General features: G+C 40.2%; 1 protein-coding gene across 5 annotated transcripts in view; it reads right to left on the bottom strand.

Annotated features, from left to right (window-relative positions):
• Positions 1-1,923: 1,923 nt before the first annotated feature.
• Positions 1,924-17,968, bottom strand: part of LOC309690728 (obg-like ATPase 1) — a gene marked incomplete at its 5' end in the record, with an annotated part of 48,621 nt that continues 32,576 nt past the window's right edge. For all 5 annotated transcript variants that reach the window (XM_082508012.1, XM_082508013.1, XM_082508014.1 and 2 more), the window contains 4 exons: positions 1,924-2,387; positions 4,382-4,504; positions 7,858-7,954; positions 8,510-8,650. In XM_082508012.1, coding sequence (XP_082364138.1) covers positions 2,286-2,387; positions 4,382-4,504; positions 7,858-7,954; positions 8,510-8,650 — 463 coding nt within the window. In that variant the 3' untranslated portion in view covers positions 1,924-2,285. The remainder of the gene's footprint in view (positions 2,388-4,381; positions 4,505-7,857; positions 7,955-8,509; positions 8,651-17,968) is intronic.

Consider the following 17,968-nt stretch of genomic DNA (forward strand, 5'->3'; position numbering starts at 1 on the left):
AAAAAATCTTAAAAGCTCTTTGGTGTCCGTGTGATTTACAGCAGCAGGCCGCAGTCTGTTTTGTTGGGTGTGTGTTTTAAAGTGAGCTTTCCACTCTGTGTCCTTCTTGGTTTGATGCCACTGTGGTTTGCCTCGGGGCAGAGTGGCACCACTTGATTGATGGTGCTGACGGCACATTTGTACCAGCAGAGATTCTGTCACATTTCTGGGCTCGTTTCATGAGCCCTGCCGGGCAGTTTTTACAGTCCTACCTATGTCACCCGGTAATGTTTACGGATACTTTAACACGGGTTTGTTTTTGCTATTAACTGTGAGGTTGTGCATATATATATATTTTATAATGTGTTCCATGATGTCAGGACACCCAATGACTTTATAATTCATGAATCCTTGCTTCTTCTGTGACAGCAAAATTATTGGTATCAAATCCTGAAACAGCATGTTGAGGACTTTTTCGGTCTGGTGTTTTGTTCCTATACTGCATCTGCATGATTCTAAATAGCTTTATTACTTGCCCTGAAAGGATTTATTGTCACTTTATGAAAAACAAAATACTCCATGACCCAGACCGCTGGGAACAACTCATCAATTCCCGAGCCTCAAAACTGCAGCAGATGAATAATCTTCTGTGTTGGGTTTAGGTTGGCCAACACCAATACCACCCCGAGAAGAATGCAAAAACAGTTTAGTCTCAAGTCCCCATTGTGCTCTCCAGAGGATTTGTATGGTTTCACTTAGAAACCAGTCAACTCAAAGCAGTCCGTCGTAAAAGCATATACTGTACGCGAGAGCTCTAAGTGTTGGTAGCAATAACATTCTTGGTCTGCTGCAAGAAATTTCAGTGATTAAAACCACTGGTTAATGGTAAAGCTACCAAGAAAAATAAGCTTAATGTTATTTGATACACATGTTGTCATCCGTCATTCTTTCTAAGTAACCACAATAAACACTATCCTATATTTTGCCACTGATCTCAAACTCTGAAAACTATAATCCACCTTATTTCCATGACAAACACTATGCTTTGTAGTGCGAGCACAGGCTCCACTCCATAAAACATCCCATCCAAAAAACTTGGATATGCAATACTCTTTCTGAAAAATGACCATTTTTATTCAATCTTTTTGTTCCCATCAAAAAGCCATTTTTTTCTCCGCAGTCTTAATGGTTACAAGATATTCAGCAAAGCACTGCTGATCTGCAGCTCTTTGTTCGGACTCCCACGGAGAATACAATCTTACTTTGGAGCACTGCGGCTGCAGCCATACAATTCCATCAGCATAAACGCTTCACAAACACTTACACACAAAGTATAGGGGGTGAGAAAAACACTACTTCAGACAACAGGAATCGTTTTCTGGTTGTGCTTGTGGATTGTATCAACTTCTATTTTCATACCATACAGAATATACTAAAAGCTGGAGTTTTTATTTTTGTAAAAATATGGCTTGTATGAATATTTCTTGGATTTTTGTGTGTGTGTGCAGATGTGTATTTGTTGTTCAAGGATGGGAGTAGGAAACTTTAAACATAAAAAATGTGCTATTCTTATTTTTTTGTTTTTTTTTTTGTTTTTTTTTTTGTTTTTTTTAGGGACAGAGTCAAAAAGCTGGTGGCATAGTGAAAGAGAGCACATGTATAATAGCATACAATAATGTCATAAAAATGATAAATGAAAGGTTAACTCAGTCTCTTTGCAAATAATCATTTAAAGTGACCATTTCTTTTGGCCAAGACACCTGCATCCAGCATGTGCCCTTCCAAAATCAGCTTCAGTTAACAGATTTAATTATAATTGTCCCCTCTATGCTACAGTCAGTGTCAGCTGTGTCTTTTAATTCTCTAATCAGCGGTCGGCAGGACCGCTATCACTATCCCCATGCAGCTTCCCACTCAATACAGACATCCCAAAACACACACAGATTGGTTTTGTCAAATGTTTTATTGAGTGTAGACATCTGGGCTACTGTAAAACATGCATTATCTGCAGAAGGGGGAGAGGAGCAGGTGGCATTGTCCCCGCTGTCAGCTGTGTCAGTGCTGGCACCCGTGATGGAGATTAATGAAGTATCTGGAGAGTAATATGCTCCTTCAAATGCTGCTACAATTTGGAGTGGGGGCCGATCCTGATCTTAAATAGCAAAGCTGTCAGAGTTTACTGAACCTGTGCCTTGGCACACGAGTGGGGGATTCAGTCCTACAGCATGGAAAACAAAAAGTGTAAAAGTGGCCAGATATAAGGCAACAAGACAGTCAGTTGTGCAAACAAACGCATTGTTCTTGCGTCACTTTTTCTTTGGTGCGTTCGGCGCGTTGAATTTAAAAAAGATGATGTCTCCATCCTCGACGATGTAGTTTCTTCCCTGCTGTCTGTATTTACCAGCTGCCTGTGGGGTTAAAAAAATAAAAAGAATCATTAAAATAATATAAAAGATTGTAAGCTGTATGCTAAGAAATAGCTAGTCTGTCATGTGGATGAACTCGAGCAGATTAAAAACTCTTTATAATTTAAATAATATTAGAAAAGATTTAACTTGAACTAAAATTACACTTGCAAATCTTCATCTACACATGCATACACACTCACACACACACGCCTGCACAGGCGCACGCACGCACACACAAGTGCACGCATGTTTTGTTTGAGGGGTGCCTGAATTCCCACTGAGTGCTAATCCTCTCTTCTGCCCATTTCAGTTTCATGTGCACAAGCACAAAATGTTAATAAGTCTTTGATTACAGCACTATAAAACTTCTCAAGGAAACAAAATAAGTTCTAACATTTCTTTTGTGTACAGTAAGTGTTTGTTCTCCTTCCCGGCAAACTCAAAATAATTGACTTGAAGTGCTAATACGGACAGGTTTATGCATTCTGGTTCTGCACAGTGCACAATTAATTAGAAGAATCAATGTCCCTTTAAAGGCTCAGGAGACCATTTAATCCAAGCTCAATACCACCAGAAACACTGGATGGAGAGGGAGACAGGAAAAAAAATCAATGGCTATTTGTGATTCCTGAGTATGTATTAAACCAGACACGTCTAACTGGTTCATTTGCACTTGAAAGCAGCCATCTGGAGCAGCAAGCTTGGCTTAAGCAGATATGATTACTAATAATGTGATATCCCTGTACACTGGCTCTATTCAGACAGCCTATTCCCACAACTGGCATTAAATAGCATGGACTTTAATGCCACAGTCAGAAACGCTCCATGTTCTTCTGAGGCTCAAAAAGGGATTAGTAAGAGAGCATGCAGTAAGGACCTGACACTGAGATCTCAACCTCTGATAACAATGGCGAAACCCCCCAGAGACTTACATATTTCGCTCTCTTTTTGCAGCTTATGGAGGGTGTGGACAATACACTGCCGATGCATTAAATATCAAATATTTATTAAAAAGGACTTGAATAGCAAGGAGATTTAAATGTTTTTTTTTTTTTGTGCTTCCTTTCCACACTGGTCCCCGTGGGCCCTTTGTGCCACCATAATTACATTAGTTGAGTCTGTAAGTGGGCACATGGAGTTGATGGTGGTGATAGGGGGATTGCGACAGCATGGCTTACAGCTGCTTCGCACAAGTGTTGCACATAAAATCAGAGTCACTTCTGCTTTAATTAACTGAGATTTAAAAGTAGATTTTTTTCTCGTTAAAGAAAATAAAGGATTGAAAAAAAGTGCACCTTTAATTTAAAAGGCATCCTACAGTGTCGATGAACTCATTATTAACCGTGTGCATTCGATAAGTTGATTGCAGTTTGCAGATTTTAAACAAATTTTCAATGTCAAAGTACAACTTGGAGCAGGAAAGAAAAGTATTGTGTTGCCTTTAGCAGTGAAATGACTTAATACACTTGATAGGTGTGTCCACAAGGTGCAGTTAAAAAGGTCAAAACAAACACTGCCCATAAAAACAGAAGACATGCAAGTCACATTTCTGTGCTGCAAACCATGAAACAGTCCTTATTTAAGGAATTTCACACTTTATTTAACTTGCCGCTTTATATCACTGTCACATGCCTACAGTGGCTTGGGGATTTGGTAACAGAGAGCTCTAAGCTAACAGCGCACTCTGTAGATCTGATCAATGCCTGGTGAGGTGAAGAAGTGCTTCCTTGGAGCGACTACGCTGAGCCACGAGCAAGAACTACCATCAGCCAGTTAAGACACATTGTGATAAAGATATGCACAGCTGGAGCAGAATGGCAGTGTTTAGAGCCAGAATCAGCTGGCTTGTCAGGAGTGGTGCTGGAGTGTGTGCAGTAATTTCTTCCCCTGAGTAAAGGTGAAGAGCAGTTTTCAGTAGGAGCTGTGTGGCGACTGTCAGCTCCACTGATCACAGGAGACTTCCCCTCATCTCCTCTGGCACCCTGACTGCTCACCTTGACAGCACTCTCGCTGCCTTCCTCTTTAAAATCCTGGAATTTCATTACTTCCGCCATAATGAAGCCCCTCTCAAAGTCTGTGTGGATCTTCCCCGCAGCCTGTGGAGCCTTAGTTCCTTTCTGTCACAAGGAAGGAAAAGAGAGGACAAATGAATTGTTTTGGAGAAGATGGATTACAGCATGCGAGCGACACGGTGTTTGATGGGGTGATAGCGTTGTGATCACTCTGGGGGTGATTTTCAGTCGGGGGTATTCTTGCCTCAGTCCTGATTTCTGGATAGCTTTCCACTCAGTTGTGACCTGCTAGGGTAGCCTGGATACCGATAAGGACCCAGCACTGCTATCAATGCCTCCTGATTCCCATTCCGTGGTGGTATTGATTTCTGTCCAAGCAATCTTGCCTCATTGTGGGTCGCTGCTCGGCTCTCTGGTCATGACAGCAAGAAGACCCAGCATTGCAGTGAGAAGCAAGCGTGGTATAGACCCCACTGCATCAGGCCTTTACTATTGTGAGAGTTTGGTAATTCAAATTCAGCTCAACCCTTCAGTGGTATTTCACTATGTTGAATGTACTCCTGTGAGTTTTGGAGTATTATAACTTTTTACATTTACACAGCAGAGATTTGATATTAACTGGAGCTGTTTGAGATTTCAATTTACATGTAACAGTTTAATAGATGTATAAAATATGTATATATAATTTATATATTGCACTTTGAGCCCTCTCTAACACTCCAAGACAAAACTGGTGACTGACAAAATGTGCAATTTATATGCGTTGAAATAATGCTGGGTGGAAATGACAAATGACCCAAATAAGTGACGTTGAAATAATGCTGGGTGGAAATGACAAATGACCCAAATAAGTGACGTGGCTGCTGTGCATCATTATGACTCCTGCCTGTCGACCTGCTCGCTCCCTCTCTGCTCTGCAGCTCCGTGCTCAGAAACTGTTGAGCAGTTTTAATTATGTATATAATCAGGTTGGGGTCAACATATTTCATGCCAAAAGAATGATGCGTATTTAATGACTCTAATACATTACCATCTACTTGCAATCTCATTGACGGAGTGCTTGTGAGTTTAACTACCATTAATCAGCATCAAGGTTTGTCTATCTGGAGAAAAATAGATTAAGGGAGGGATTTTTTTCATATGGTGCATTACAAGAGATCCACATTGTCCTAGTTAAGAGCTATGCAGAGCAGGCTGATAGATAATGGTCACCTCGAGGCTGCCTAATAAAGCATGTTAAAGGACTTAGGAACACGACATTACTGAGTGTAGTTTTTACAATGCAAGATGTATTGGCTTAATATAGTTACTCACTGATGCTTACCTGACTAAATGCCCCTCACACACAATCAAGGCTGGCTGTAATCAGTTATGCTGAGGAGGACAAGCGTGTTTTCGAGGATGCCTTTGAAGTGTTTTGGGACTTTGCTCTAAATAGCGAGGACATCAGTCATGCTGAGACGTGTGCATCTAAACACGGTGATGTCATCTGACTAAAATGTAACGTGTCTTGTGAGGATGAAGAGCGAGTGAGCTCATCTTCCCCTCTGGGTTGTGCTTAGTTTAAAAATGCTTAGAAAAGAAAAATAAAGGATCAAGTTTGATGTGTGGATGGGTGTCATATAATCTCCAATAAAACATTTAACATTCACCCGAAATATGATTTTGGTGAATCGTTTGAAGGTGGCTAAATTTTGTTTCAACCACAATATAAAAGAATTAGGGAAAAAAAGGAGACCCTGTCTAGTGGAGAGCAGAAATTCATATAGATCCCATTAAAAAAAAAGTATGTGTCATTTTTTCTCATGCCAAAAAAAAATCAAGTGAACATTGTGTTCCTTATAAGAAACATGCAATTTTATTATATATTTATATAAATATATTTAAATGGAGAAAAAGGAAAAATCTTGTGCTTTTTTAAAAAAAATGTCTTTCTTATTAGTTAAAAAAGAAACAGGACATTTATCACTGCAATTTGCTATAGCAGATATTACAAATGCATATTGGAGTCCTCTAGGACATATTTGGAAACCTGTGTATTACTCATAATGTAACTGTCTGAAGCCACGTCTCTATCTAATAATAACAATAATAACAACAATAATAGTAATAATAATGAAGCACGAGATAGCATTTTAAATTAGTGTTTTGTTTGTGTGAAAAATCGATTCATCTTTTCGTGAAGAACAGTGCACTCGTAAATCTTATGCAAAATAATCCACCCATGCACTGAAAAGTAGATGTCTGAAAATAGGCTGAAGCCAATATGAGCTTATTCAAAGTCAAGGGAAAATGATCTTGGTAAAGCTGCATCACACGCAGAACAAACACCCCTATTTATGTGTGTTTTGTAAGTGGACAAGTGATGCCATCTTTGGGCAAGATAAAAATTTAAGCAGTATTTCCATCAGTGGTCAAATCTGTAACCCGCCCACACATGAGACTTTTTCTACCATTATTGCCTCCACCATCTATAGTGGGCAATTTCAAGATTTTGAACAAATTGAACAACAAAATGTGAACAGTGAACGGTCTCACACTCGGGGAACAAAACCATAATGATCTGCTTGGTGACAAGTTCTTTGAATAGATGCCATTGTGGAAAATTGCAATGCTTTTTTGAAAATGGGACTCCTTTTTTCAAACGGACAAGTTATGTTTATGAGATTGAAAGCATTCTGTATCGTAAAAAAAAAACATTCAAATTACAATCCTTTGAAATATCTGATGGGATGAAAGAATGGATATGAATTTGTATGACTGAATACAACCCAAATCTTTAGTTGTTGAAGTTTCTCAAAAGTTACTTTGTTGTATTTTTAAACCACCGATATGAACGTATAAATGTTACTCAGACAAAATAGCTTATTATTTCTGCACTCGATACTTCTATCTGCTCAAGGAAAGAAAATATAAGTGGACACAATACCAACATGCAAAGCAAACATCTGTATTGATGTAAATGCTGCGATCCCATTGCACAAAGCTCTTGGCGGGCTGGGCTCAGTAAACTGAGACACACGGGGAGGAGGAGCCCCCAGCAAGGCCCACAAACAGTCGAATGAAAAGCGACATCAATTTTGGCACAGACAACCTCCGTCACACAGATTAGGCAGGCACAATGCACAGGCTCCTTATCTCCAGCGGCAGGAGGAGGGCAGGCAGATCTGCACAGGATGGAAACATTCTCATGGACGTAATGGGCAAAATCAATTGTTGCCCTCCTCAATCAATGTAGCCCCCAGTTTCACTGTTCAGCAGCTCACCAGTAATTGAAGTTATCCTTGGTCTGTAATGACTAGCTAAAGCACAACCATGACAAAGTTGAAAGTGTGCGATATCAGTGAAGGTGCCAGCAGGGTGGAACATGGGATACTGTGTGTATTCGTGTGTGTGTGTGTGAGTCTGATACACACGCTCACATGTACGTATGCGCACAGCAGGCAGCTGGCACTTACCCGAATGGTCCATGCACGGACCTCATCTGGTCCAGCAGTGAAGAAGTACTCCAGCTGCAGGGCTGCGTAGCCTGCCTTGATGATCTTGCTCAGGGCACTGGTGGGGAGAGATTTCAGCTTGAATCGAGGGGTCTGAACTGTTTAAGTATTCTTTATCGCTGCTGCTGCCTAGACAAAGTTCACCTCAATGGCAAGGCCCCATTCATTCCAATATAAACTCATTAAGTGAATAAGATGGGTCACTTCGTTTCGCATAAGACATTCAACTCTCCAATGGTTTCTTTGATTAATTAGGAGGCTTGTAGACTCATTTAACATTTTTAAGAATTCAACCCAATGCCTCGATCTTTGCTGAGAGAAAGAAGGGGGAAAAAAATCTGCTGTCACAATTTTTCTCTCCATAGAGGTTTTCACACAAGAACAATAAACCCAAAATGCCCAAGTTATAATTATACCTACAGATGACAGATGACAGTTAAAAACTTAATTTAGAGGAAAACCCTTTGACTGAGTTGTTCAGTAAGAAGAGGGATCCTTTGCTTTATAATGGTAATTACTCTGCCATTTATTATTCTATCAGCACATGCAATTAAAGGAGTGCATGGAGGACACAGCTGATAATAAAGTGTGGGGAGACTGAATGCTAATTAACCTCTGCGTCTTGTGCTCTGTGCTGTACTTCTGCCTCTCCTCTTCACTCTTGTCCTGCAGCAGGCTCTCTAGGCCGCCACTAAAGGGGATGACCAAGGCTCCGGGGTCATGACTGTCCACCCACTCCTTGATTTTCACCAACCTGATTAAAAAAAAATAAAAACAGCAGTCGCAAAACACGTTGGAGGACTTGATTAACATGAATGTATTTGTTATTCGCTGCATGCATGCATATTCATGAGAGCAGCTGAAAATATGAGTGTTTGTGGGAGACTGCACTCTAAAGGTGGCATTTCCTTTCAGAGTTTGACTTTCTTTCCGTTCAAGTTCTCAACTAAAAATCAGACTTGACTACACGTCCTTTATCAAAGAGAAAGAAACATAATAAAAATACAAAAACTGGATTTATATATATATATATATATATATATATATATATATATATATATATATATAATATATATATATATATATATATATATATATATAAATATATATATATATAAATATATATAAATATATATATATATAAATATATATAAATATATATATAAATATATATATATAAATATATATATAAATATATATATATATATATATATATATATATATATATATATATATATATATATATATATATATATATATATATATGTATAAAACAGGTCCTAATATTTTCAGTGATCCTAAAATGATGCCAAAAGTAGGAGGGCATTCATTTCCACTTTAAGACATAAAGCAGTAAAAAGTGTCAAGAATATTAAATTTTGCTGAAGTTTGGGTTTTCATTCATTTTATTTTATTGTTAAATATGTTACCTGATTCTTTTTGTTTTCAGCACCTTCTTTATGGTGTTAAATGTTGTGTTTTGTATCATTAACCTAATTCAGACTTTTAAAGACATTTGTATGTCATTTCACGCTGTTTTGTCCTTGTTGTAATTTGAGGTATTCTTAAATTAATTGCACAGAAAGACAGTTTAGCCACTTTTAGGTGGAAAAGTGGCTAAGGTCAGCAGTTCACCTCATGGCTTCTTTTCAAAAGAGTTCAAAAAACAAACAGATGATGCCACTGTGGTCACATTTTTTTTTTATACTTAATCAATAGCTGTGACTTCCCTTTTTGCACTTCTCGAATAAATGTGACACCTTTGCTGATTTAAAAATGATTTAAATAGACATTAAAATAATCAGTTCGACAACAAGACTGTTCTTAATAAGTGCATTTTGAAATCGCTCAAGCAAAAAGTCACACATTTCTCTCTGAAATGTGGAAGTGAAATTCACGATATACTTTTTTAAACTATGAAAAAAGAAATCTTCCACCAGCCGAGTGTTTTTTTGAATGTTAGATAAACATTAACATTCAAGCAACGAGAAAGCACTGCAACTAACCACCTACTGTTATCTTTGGCACTTTCTTAACTGCATGATCTTTTTTTTCCTTTACGTGTTCTTGTCCAGCAGGACACCTGACATTGCAGGACAAAGATATCCTCACAGCTAATGGTAACCCTCAGTCAGAACAATACGAGGGGGTTAGAGCAATTATGAGATTAGCCTCACAAGCTCCGAGGCTGGGATTGGACGGATCTCAAAGAGCAGCATCACACAAATCCATTTTCACACGGCGGCTCCTGGGCTGGATTGATTCTAAGGGGTCCCTGTCATTATCTGTAATCCTAGTTTCCTGTTTAAAGCCCATAAGAATCAAAGACTGGGAGGAACCACACCACCTCAATACCACATCTATTCCAATAACAATGTCACCGCTTTATCACCTGCAGCACCCTATCGCTGCTCCTACCTAATGATTATCAATATACAATATATGACAAGGTAACGGGCAAAACGAAGAGCACAGTTTTGCTTTGATTGAATGTTTTTCTCAACAAGTTAAAATAACACCACAGGCCGGCGCAGTAAATCTGAAATGCCTCATATGCCAGGTCATCTGTCTGCCTTTTCAGATGGACATCTATTAAGAGGAATAACCTAATATTTCCCTTACTGTTCACACCATGTATGCAGATCTGACGCTTGACTGCCACCACAATAACACACAATAAGGTGGCATCCAACGTCTCGCCAATAAAGGACAGAAAAATAAAACACATTTAGCCAAAGCAGAAAACCTGAAAACATAGGAGATGGAGGGCGCTCCAAGAGGGGAAAAATCCAATCTGAGATAATAACAGCTGTAGTTTGTCACTTTTAGCAGCACAGCTGTCTATTTGGTGGCACGTTATTTGCATTCCTCAGGTATTGCGTTCTCTACAGGCGGCTGAATAATGATTCACAAATCACTCTCTCCACACCAGTCAAGGGCTGTGATCCTTTGAATAGACCATTGTACCTGAGACTGTAATTGGTGAAGACTTGACAGAGCTGAGCCAAGCCAGCCAAGTAACAAAGAGGCTCTTGGTAGAAGGCTGAGGGATGATTTTAATAATGTGAAGCCGAGACGGAGAACGTGAGCTGCAAATGAGCACGGGGGTCTCCGGGTCCTTGCACTGAGTGACACAGGACCAGACAAACACCTTGCCACAGGAACATGAAACACCCCCTTCCCACAACTCCAGAAACAAAGCGCTGTCAATTAAGAGCTTTGAAGTGCCATCAACATGACTCCCAAAACCAATTCTGTCAACTTCACCACTGTCTACCCGTGCCACTTTGCAATTTGTATTTATGTCCCTTCCAATTACTTGTGTGAAATTTTATGTGGATGTGTAAATTTGGAAAAATGTTTATGTAAAACATGCTGCAGATTTCTTTGTGTCTTTATGGCTCTCAGTCATACTAAAGAATAAAGGGGTGTTCTTGTTCGTGGAGGCCCATTCACAGTGTGAAATGCCTATTTAACACAAGAAACAGGCCTGACTTTTGTTTTAGAGGAAGGTTTACTGCCTGATTAAAAATAAGCAAGTGAAAAGATATGCAGTTTTGTTAAAATCAGTAATAAGATGTAAGTAAAATATTTTCCCTGTAGGTCTTCTTCATCAACCTCGTACTCTAAACTAATACAAGTGAGAAAGATGTGTGTGCGTGTGTGTGTGTGCGTGTGTGTGTGCATGTGTGTGTGCATGTGTGAGAGAGCGCGTGTGCGAGTGCATGTGTCTTGTCAGTCTCTATTATGTCCCAGAACTGAGTGCCATCTCTCACTGCTCGGTTAATAGAAAGATTCAGCACTTTCTGCTCTTGATATCCCTCTCTGAACAAATGATGCCTGAAATTTTTATTCTTTTTATAATGGAATTCCAATGGCTTCTGCTGCAAATCAAGTGGAAATTTTTGCATATCAAGTGGGAAAAATTAAATGTTAACCACGTTTTAATGTGATTAAGGGTGACAGAGACATTATTTCTGCTAATCATTCACTGGCTTGAAGGCTCAAACAAGTCCAAGGAACAAGCTGTGTTTGTGCTCTCAGATCAAATGGAAAAATATAGTTTTTTTTAACCAGAAAAACTTTGGCAAAACTCAAACATGTATGCATTATTATTATTATTATTTTTTAAAGGTAAAAAACAGTCAACATGAAACCAAGACCATGTGACACCTTACATCTTACGTCTAGAAAATATAATAGGCATCACACCATTTGTTGCAAGCTTTGGATCTAATGCTTATTGTATTTAAAGTACATGTAATTTAAAACACAATATATTCTACAATTACAAGAAGAAAAATCCCCACAATTGGACCTTTTGCAACAGACTGGCTCTGAATAGAGATGTTCCCCAGGTGGGGCCACCCTCCGGAGCTTGCCTATTTGTCTTTTTGTGTGAGAATCCTAAAGGGGGATAATTCCTGTTTTTCTGAATGCCTGGGGGCTTCCCTGGGCTTTGTCAGAGCTTTGATCTGCTTAAATGGCTCAAACAATAGGAACATCTAAAGTACAGGGGCAGCTACCTGAGAAATGACCTGGGCCTGCGTCTGACATACACTCAAACAGGTTGGCTTCATCATGAGTGCAGAGCCAGTTAAGCCTGTATAAGGTCGGCCACCTCCGGTTTGAGTGCTCAGTCCCGATGCGATTGAGTGCTGACAGACCCGAAGAGTAATCCGCTACCTACATCCTCCACAGCTCGATCACTGACACACCCACAGGTGAGCTCCCAGCACCTGAGTCCGGGTAGCTCAGCTGAATGTGTTACTTACTCCCTTCACATGTCCTGACAGCTACTGGCTTAGATGCCAGGCACAGAATCATCAAGTAATAAACCCAGAGTCCCCCCTGTTTGTCTGGTCCCAGGTTACAAGGATGAGCAACCTAGGGGGCCAAGATGTTGCGGCACACAGCATATACTACCCCCTCCTCTTCCCTTCCTCTGTGGCGGGAGAGAGAAATGAGAGGTATGAGCTCATGGTGGCTTTTGAGGCTGGGAAGTCGGGGGCTCTGTGGGAAGCTTTTCATCCTCCCAGTGGTGAGCTCCTGAGCGACAAGAGTGCAGACGCTCTGTGCTCCCTGTGGCCATAGCCGGATGGAAAGGCATTACCCATCGCGTCTTTAAGAAAGGGAGGAGATCTGACACATACACACACATACGCGCGCGCACACACAGACACACTATCAGCAATATTACCAACTTCTTTCAATCTTCAAAGCAATCATGGGCTGGAGGAAACAGAACATGGCGCACGCACAATGGGAGCAGCTTTAATTAAGAGCATCATCTCACATCGTATCTCAAACAAACCTTGAGGGTGTGCTGGTAACAAGCTTTTTAAAACAACTTTCCTTTCTTTGATAACTACACCCATTAAATATTGTGACTTTAAACGTTTGCACATGATAGATGAAACCTTAACAACCCCATCCGCCATAGATTTGTCTTTAAGATGGTCGTTAAGGACACAATATCAAAGCCATAACTCATTAAAGATATTTCTGTGGGGTGGGGGTGCAAAAAAAACCAAACAAAAAACAGGCAAACATGAGAAATTCAAACAGTAACCCAGAGGAGTACATTCTACATCACCCAAAAATAATTCTCTATATGGGGTATCCATGCTGTCATTCATGGCAGTTGACTGGGCGAGAGAAAATAAGGGGGCTGGGGGTAGAGAGGGGGGAGTCATCAAGATGTGACAATTGTGACAAGAGCAGGCAAAGTGTAGCGCTGAAGAACACCACACGGATTTCTCCATCTCTTCTTTTTTTCCAGGATGACAGCTTAATGTCTACCACATGCAATATTTATTCTCATCGTGTGTCAGACTGTCTAGCTGTCCTAGGGAGTACAAAGAATGCCACTTATTAGAATAAAAGCAGAAGGAAGGTAATCAAGGACATATGTAACATCAGCCAATCATGCCCCCCCCCTCCCCAACACCGCTTACAATCCGACATCTTTTTTTCTCCCCTCGTCCATTCATAACAGTTTCAACAATAATCCTGATAATAAGCGCTCAGGAGCTGTATGTGGCAACAGTAAAATTCATTTATTTGTCTCATTAAACTTGTCGAGGCTACAGGCCACTCACTGCAGCATGTGTCCCTGGCCTTAAGCTTATCGCAAAGATAACACAAAGCTCATCTCAAGAAGCTCAACTATCAAAATCTAGCGTTTGCACAGATGCGAAACTCGTAGACATTTATTTCTATGTCAGCAAAATGCCAGGAGAACAATCCCCCCCGTGTGTGTCTTCAGAATAAGTGGATTATGAACTATTGGGGGCAGACTGACTCAGCATTTATCAGATTTGAGGCTGAGGAATGAGGGAGTAATCTATACCGGGGTTTGGAGACCAAACTGAAGAATATAGAAAGAAGATGAAAAACTTTTAGTCTCAATTTTACTACAAAGTATTCATCACGAAGCACATCAAAGACAATGGGGTCATGTGGTACACGGCAACAGTGCCCTTTCATTACCTGGACAGGGGACAGTCAATAACTGGGGTAACAGAGTCGACAGGACTTTACATCTGTTTCAGTTTTACTGTACTTCCTCTCCTGTTGTTTTCACTCATTGAAAGCTAGCTGACAGCATCCATTAGGACCGACTGCGGATAGTAGGGTATGCATCCTACCATGGGAAAGTGTTTCTCGGGATCCCACACTGAACAAGGACAGAGTGGACAAATCAAACAGGAGTATGCAATCGTATATCTCCCACATGGCTTTGAAAAGTGAACTCTAACTCCCTAGATAGTAGTTCCTAAAAAAAACTTGGATGGAGCCAGTGGTTTTGCACTCAATAAAGTTTCACTTGTGTTTGTGTGAATTATGGTTTGGAGTAGCTGAAGTGGGTAGCAGTGATTTCTTTCATGGACTGGCTTTGTCTGTGGGTTTGACTTTTTTTTCAGTCTTTAAATGTTGGTGTGGTTCCTGAAACGAGTGTTTGTTTGTCAAAATTATAAGACAGCGAAAAAATAATGCATGATAAAGTTGTTACTGACATTCTTCAGGACCAAAAAGCAGAGGTAACAAAATACAAGTCAACCCTTAAGCTGAGCAGACATAGTATACCCCCCTTCTCCACATCGAGTTGTCTGCTGTGAGACAGAGTGGCACAATGCTGCAGCTCCTCTCGGGGCTTCCTTTACTTCAATTGTGAAAGCTCCTCCTACAGGCAGACCGGAGTATCAGACTCTGGGGAAATAACAACCTCTGTGGCTGGATTTCCTCAACCTACTCGGAGATATTACCTCATGTTTACACCGCATTTGCCTCAAAGGTTACGCCGGGGACAAATCTACATTCTTCTCATTGTCAACAAATCCAGTGCTGAGATTTAAACTGGTGCACCGACTCTTTCTCTCAGTATTTTCTCATCCTCCTGCTCTGTCAGCCCAAAACCAATTTGCTCCTACTCAAAAAAAGATACACCTTGAAACAAATACATATCCATATGTAAGCTTTAATATAATTTTCCACCACAGAAAGGCGCTGTACTTTTTAGTCAAATAACTATAATTTGGTGTATTTTGGGGTTCATTTTTAGTCTATTTAAAATATATACATGGGGTATTTTTTATTTTCTGAAAACAGAATTTTATATAAGGACAGCTTCCACAATTTTGCACTGTTTCTATTTATTGTATCTCAACATTGTGGGCCATGTATATTTTTTTACTGCTCTTGGAAAATAAAAAACATTAATAGGATTGGTCTTCTTGGTTTTGGTCTTATTATTACTTTGGAATTAGTGAAATAAGAGATACTGGAAATATTGCTTTTTTTTTTTTTTTTTGCCTGTCCCGTTTGGCTCTTTTGCCATCAGAATTGTTGTCTAAAGGCAAAGAAAGATGCCCAACGGATTTACTTTACCAAATTGACCATCCCAGCCTTGCCATAATGGTCCATTTGATTCACCTTTTATTGTTTATTTTATTTTCACTTACTGAACATGGGACAGACTTGACTGGGGGAAAGAAGGGGAGAAAGAAAGAGGGAAAGAGAAACAGCTGAGAAGAGGGACGGGGGAGAAGGGCAAAAACCAAAAACCAACAGAATGAGCAGAAAAAGAAAAAAAAGAAGAAAAAAAGAAAAAAAATGCATATATCAATCATATATTGCTTTCTTATCTTTGAACACACCAGCGTTAAACAAGGCCTTGTGCTGAAATCAGACTGGTCAGGTCTTCTGAAGCATCACCGTTGTCTGAAATGGCTAACGAGGGGAATCAGGATTGCAGAAGATTTTCTGAATTACATCACGACAAGAAAACATTAGCAAGTAGATTATAGATATGGATGCATTTGTGGTAGGAAAACACAATTAGGTAGAGACCGACAGAAAGAGCAGCTGTGGCATGTTAAAGTTGGCGCTTCCCGGCATAAAGAATAATGAGAGAGGTACCAAACGTAACACGCACTGGAGGCAAACAATGCTTAAGAGAGATAAAGTACGAATACGTTTGGAAGAGTACAACAACAAAAAAGTATTTGGAGATTAAAGAGAAAAGTACACATCCTCAGACCTATGCCCACTTGTATACAGGCAGACAAACAGACCCTGACTAACATACATGCTCACACATGCAAACACACGCACGCAGACACACGCACACACGCACAGAGTTAATAAAAGCTGCAAGCAGTGGTACCCTGCAGTTCTTACACTCACCAGGAGAGCCCACACGGCAGAGGCACTCACAGACAGGTCACGCTTGCCGGTTTCCTTAAAGGTCAACTCATCTACTTAAGAGGCACCAATTTACTTTAATGCACATTGTCCAAAAGAAGGAGAAGAAAAAGGCAGAAAAAGAAATGACAAGGGAGGAAAAAACATCACAGTATAGCTGAAGTGTCCTCTAATTGTGTCTTCTGTCATTACAAAATATGAATACTCTTCGAAGATTAAGAAGAAGATTAAATAAATATCTGATATCAAATCTATTAAAAGAAAGAAAGAGTCCTAAAATTGGCGAGGCCACGTGCTTGTAAAATACACAACGTCTTAGATGACGAGTAAAGATGCCAGCATTGGGCAGACTGCAGCCACCACATTATCAACAGCGCTCTCACAGACACACACACGCACACACACACACTGCGCTCTGTTGAATAGTCTTCCAGGCAGCTCACTGACGCCGGGGAAAGAGGAGAAAGCCTCTTGATAGACTCTTGTAGATGCCATTCCCTATCACGCAATGCCTCTCAGTCATAAACACATGACAAATGCAGCCTTAATCATTTTTTACGAGCGGGGATGTGCAGGGGGCAGTGCATGGCTAGAGGGGAGAGGGGAGCGGTGAGCAGCAGGCGGCCCCCTCTGCACAGAGGAGAGGGCTGTGTGGTAAAGTCTCCTCTGGAACATCACTCGGCCAGCGCGCCTTTGATCTCCACACCGCAATTACACCAGCATCCAAATGAGCATGGAGTCGCCTCTGAAACAGACTTCAAACATGCACATGTACGCATTCTCATACACATACACTGTATAGGATTGGAGCCATGTGCTCCTCTCAACAGTAAATGATGTACTGTCTCCAGCAGAGAACCTGGGGATGAAAGGAGGCCTTGCTCCTTGTCTGATCCCTCCATTAATGATGGCTTTCTAAAGCTAATACTCTGTATTCTTGTCTAAACAAGGCCAGCTTGGTATGTGGTTCCCATACTCCAAACAGGATGATCCCGGTTAACAACAGAATGTTTTTGGAGACTTACAATACTAAATAAAACTATTGCAAACGATGATGCAATTGCCATAACTATTTTGAGAAAATGCTATTAAATGGCTAGAATAATAAAAAAAAAAACTAAATTATAATGCATACATTAAAAATATCAGGATCGTGTAACTGAGATTAAATAGCATGAACCTCAATCTTGCTTGGCAGCATCTCAGCAAAACACCTTAAATATAAAAGAGCTTAAAAAAATAAAAAGAAGCAGGGAAGTGAACCTGTGAAAAGGCCTGAATGGGTGTCCTGAGAGACACAGATAAAATTGGCTTATTTGCCTCATTCTACGATTCGCCTTCTTTCCCTGAACACATTAAACCTGGG

Source organism: Aulonocara stuartgranti (assembly GCF_965226115.1).
Source record: "Aulonocara stuartgranti genome assembly, chromosome: 16".
Classification (NCBI taxonomy): domain Eukaryota; kingdom Metazoa; phylum Chordata; class Actinopteri; order Cichliformes; family Cichlidae; genus Aulonocara; species Aulonocara stuartgranti.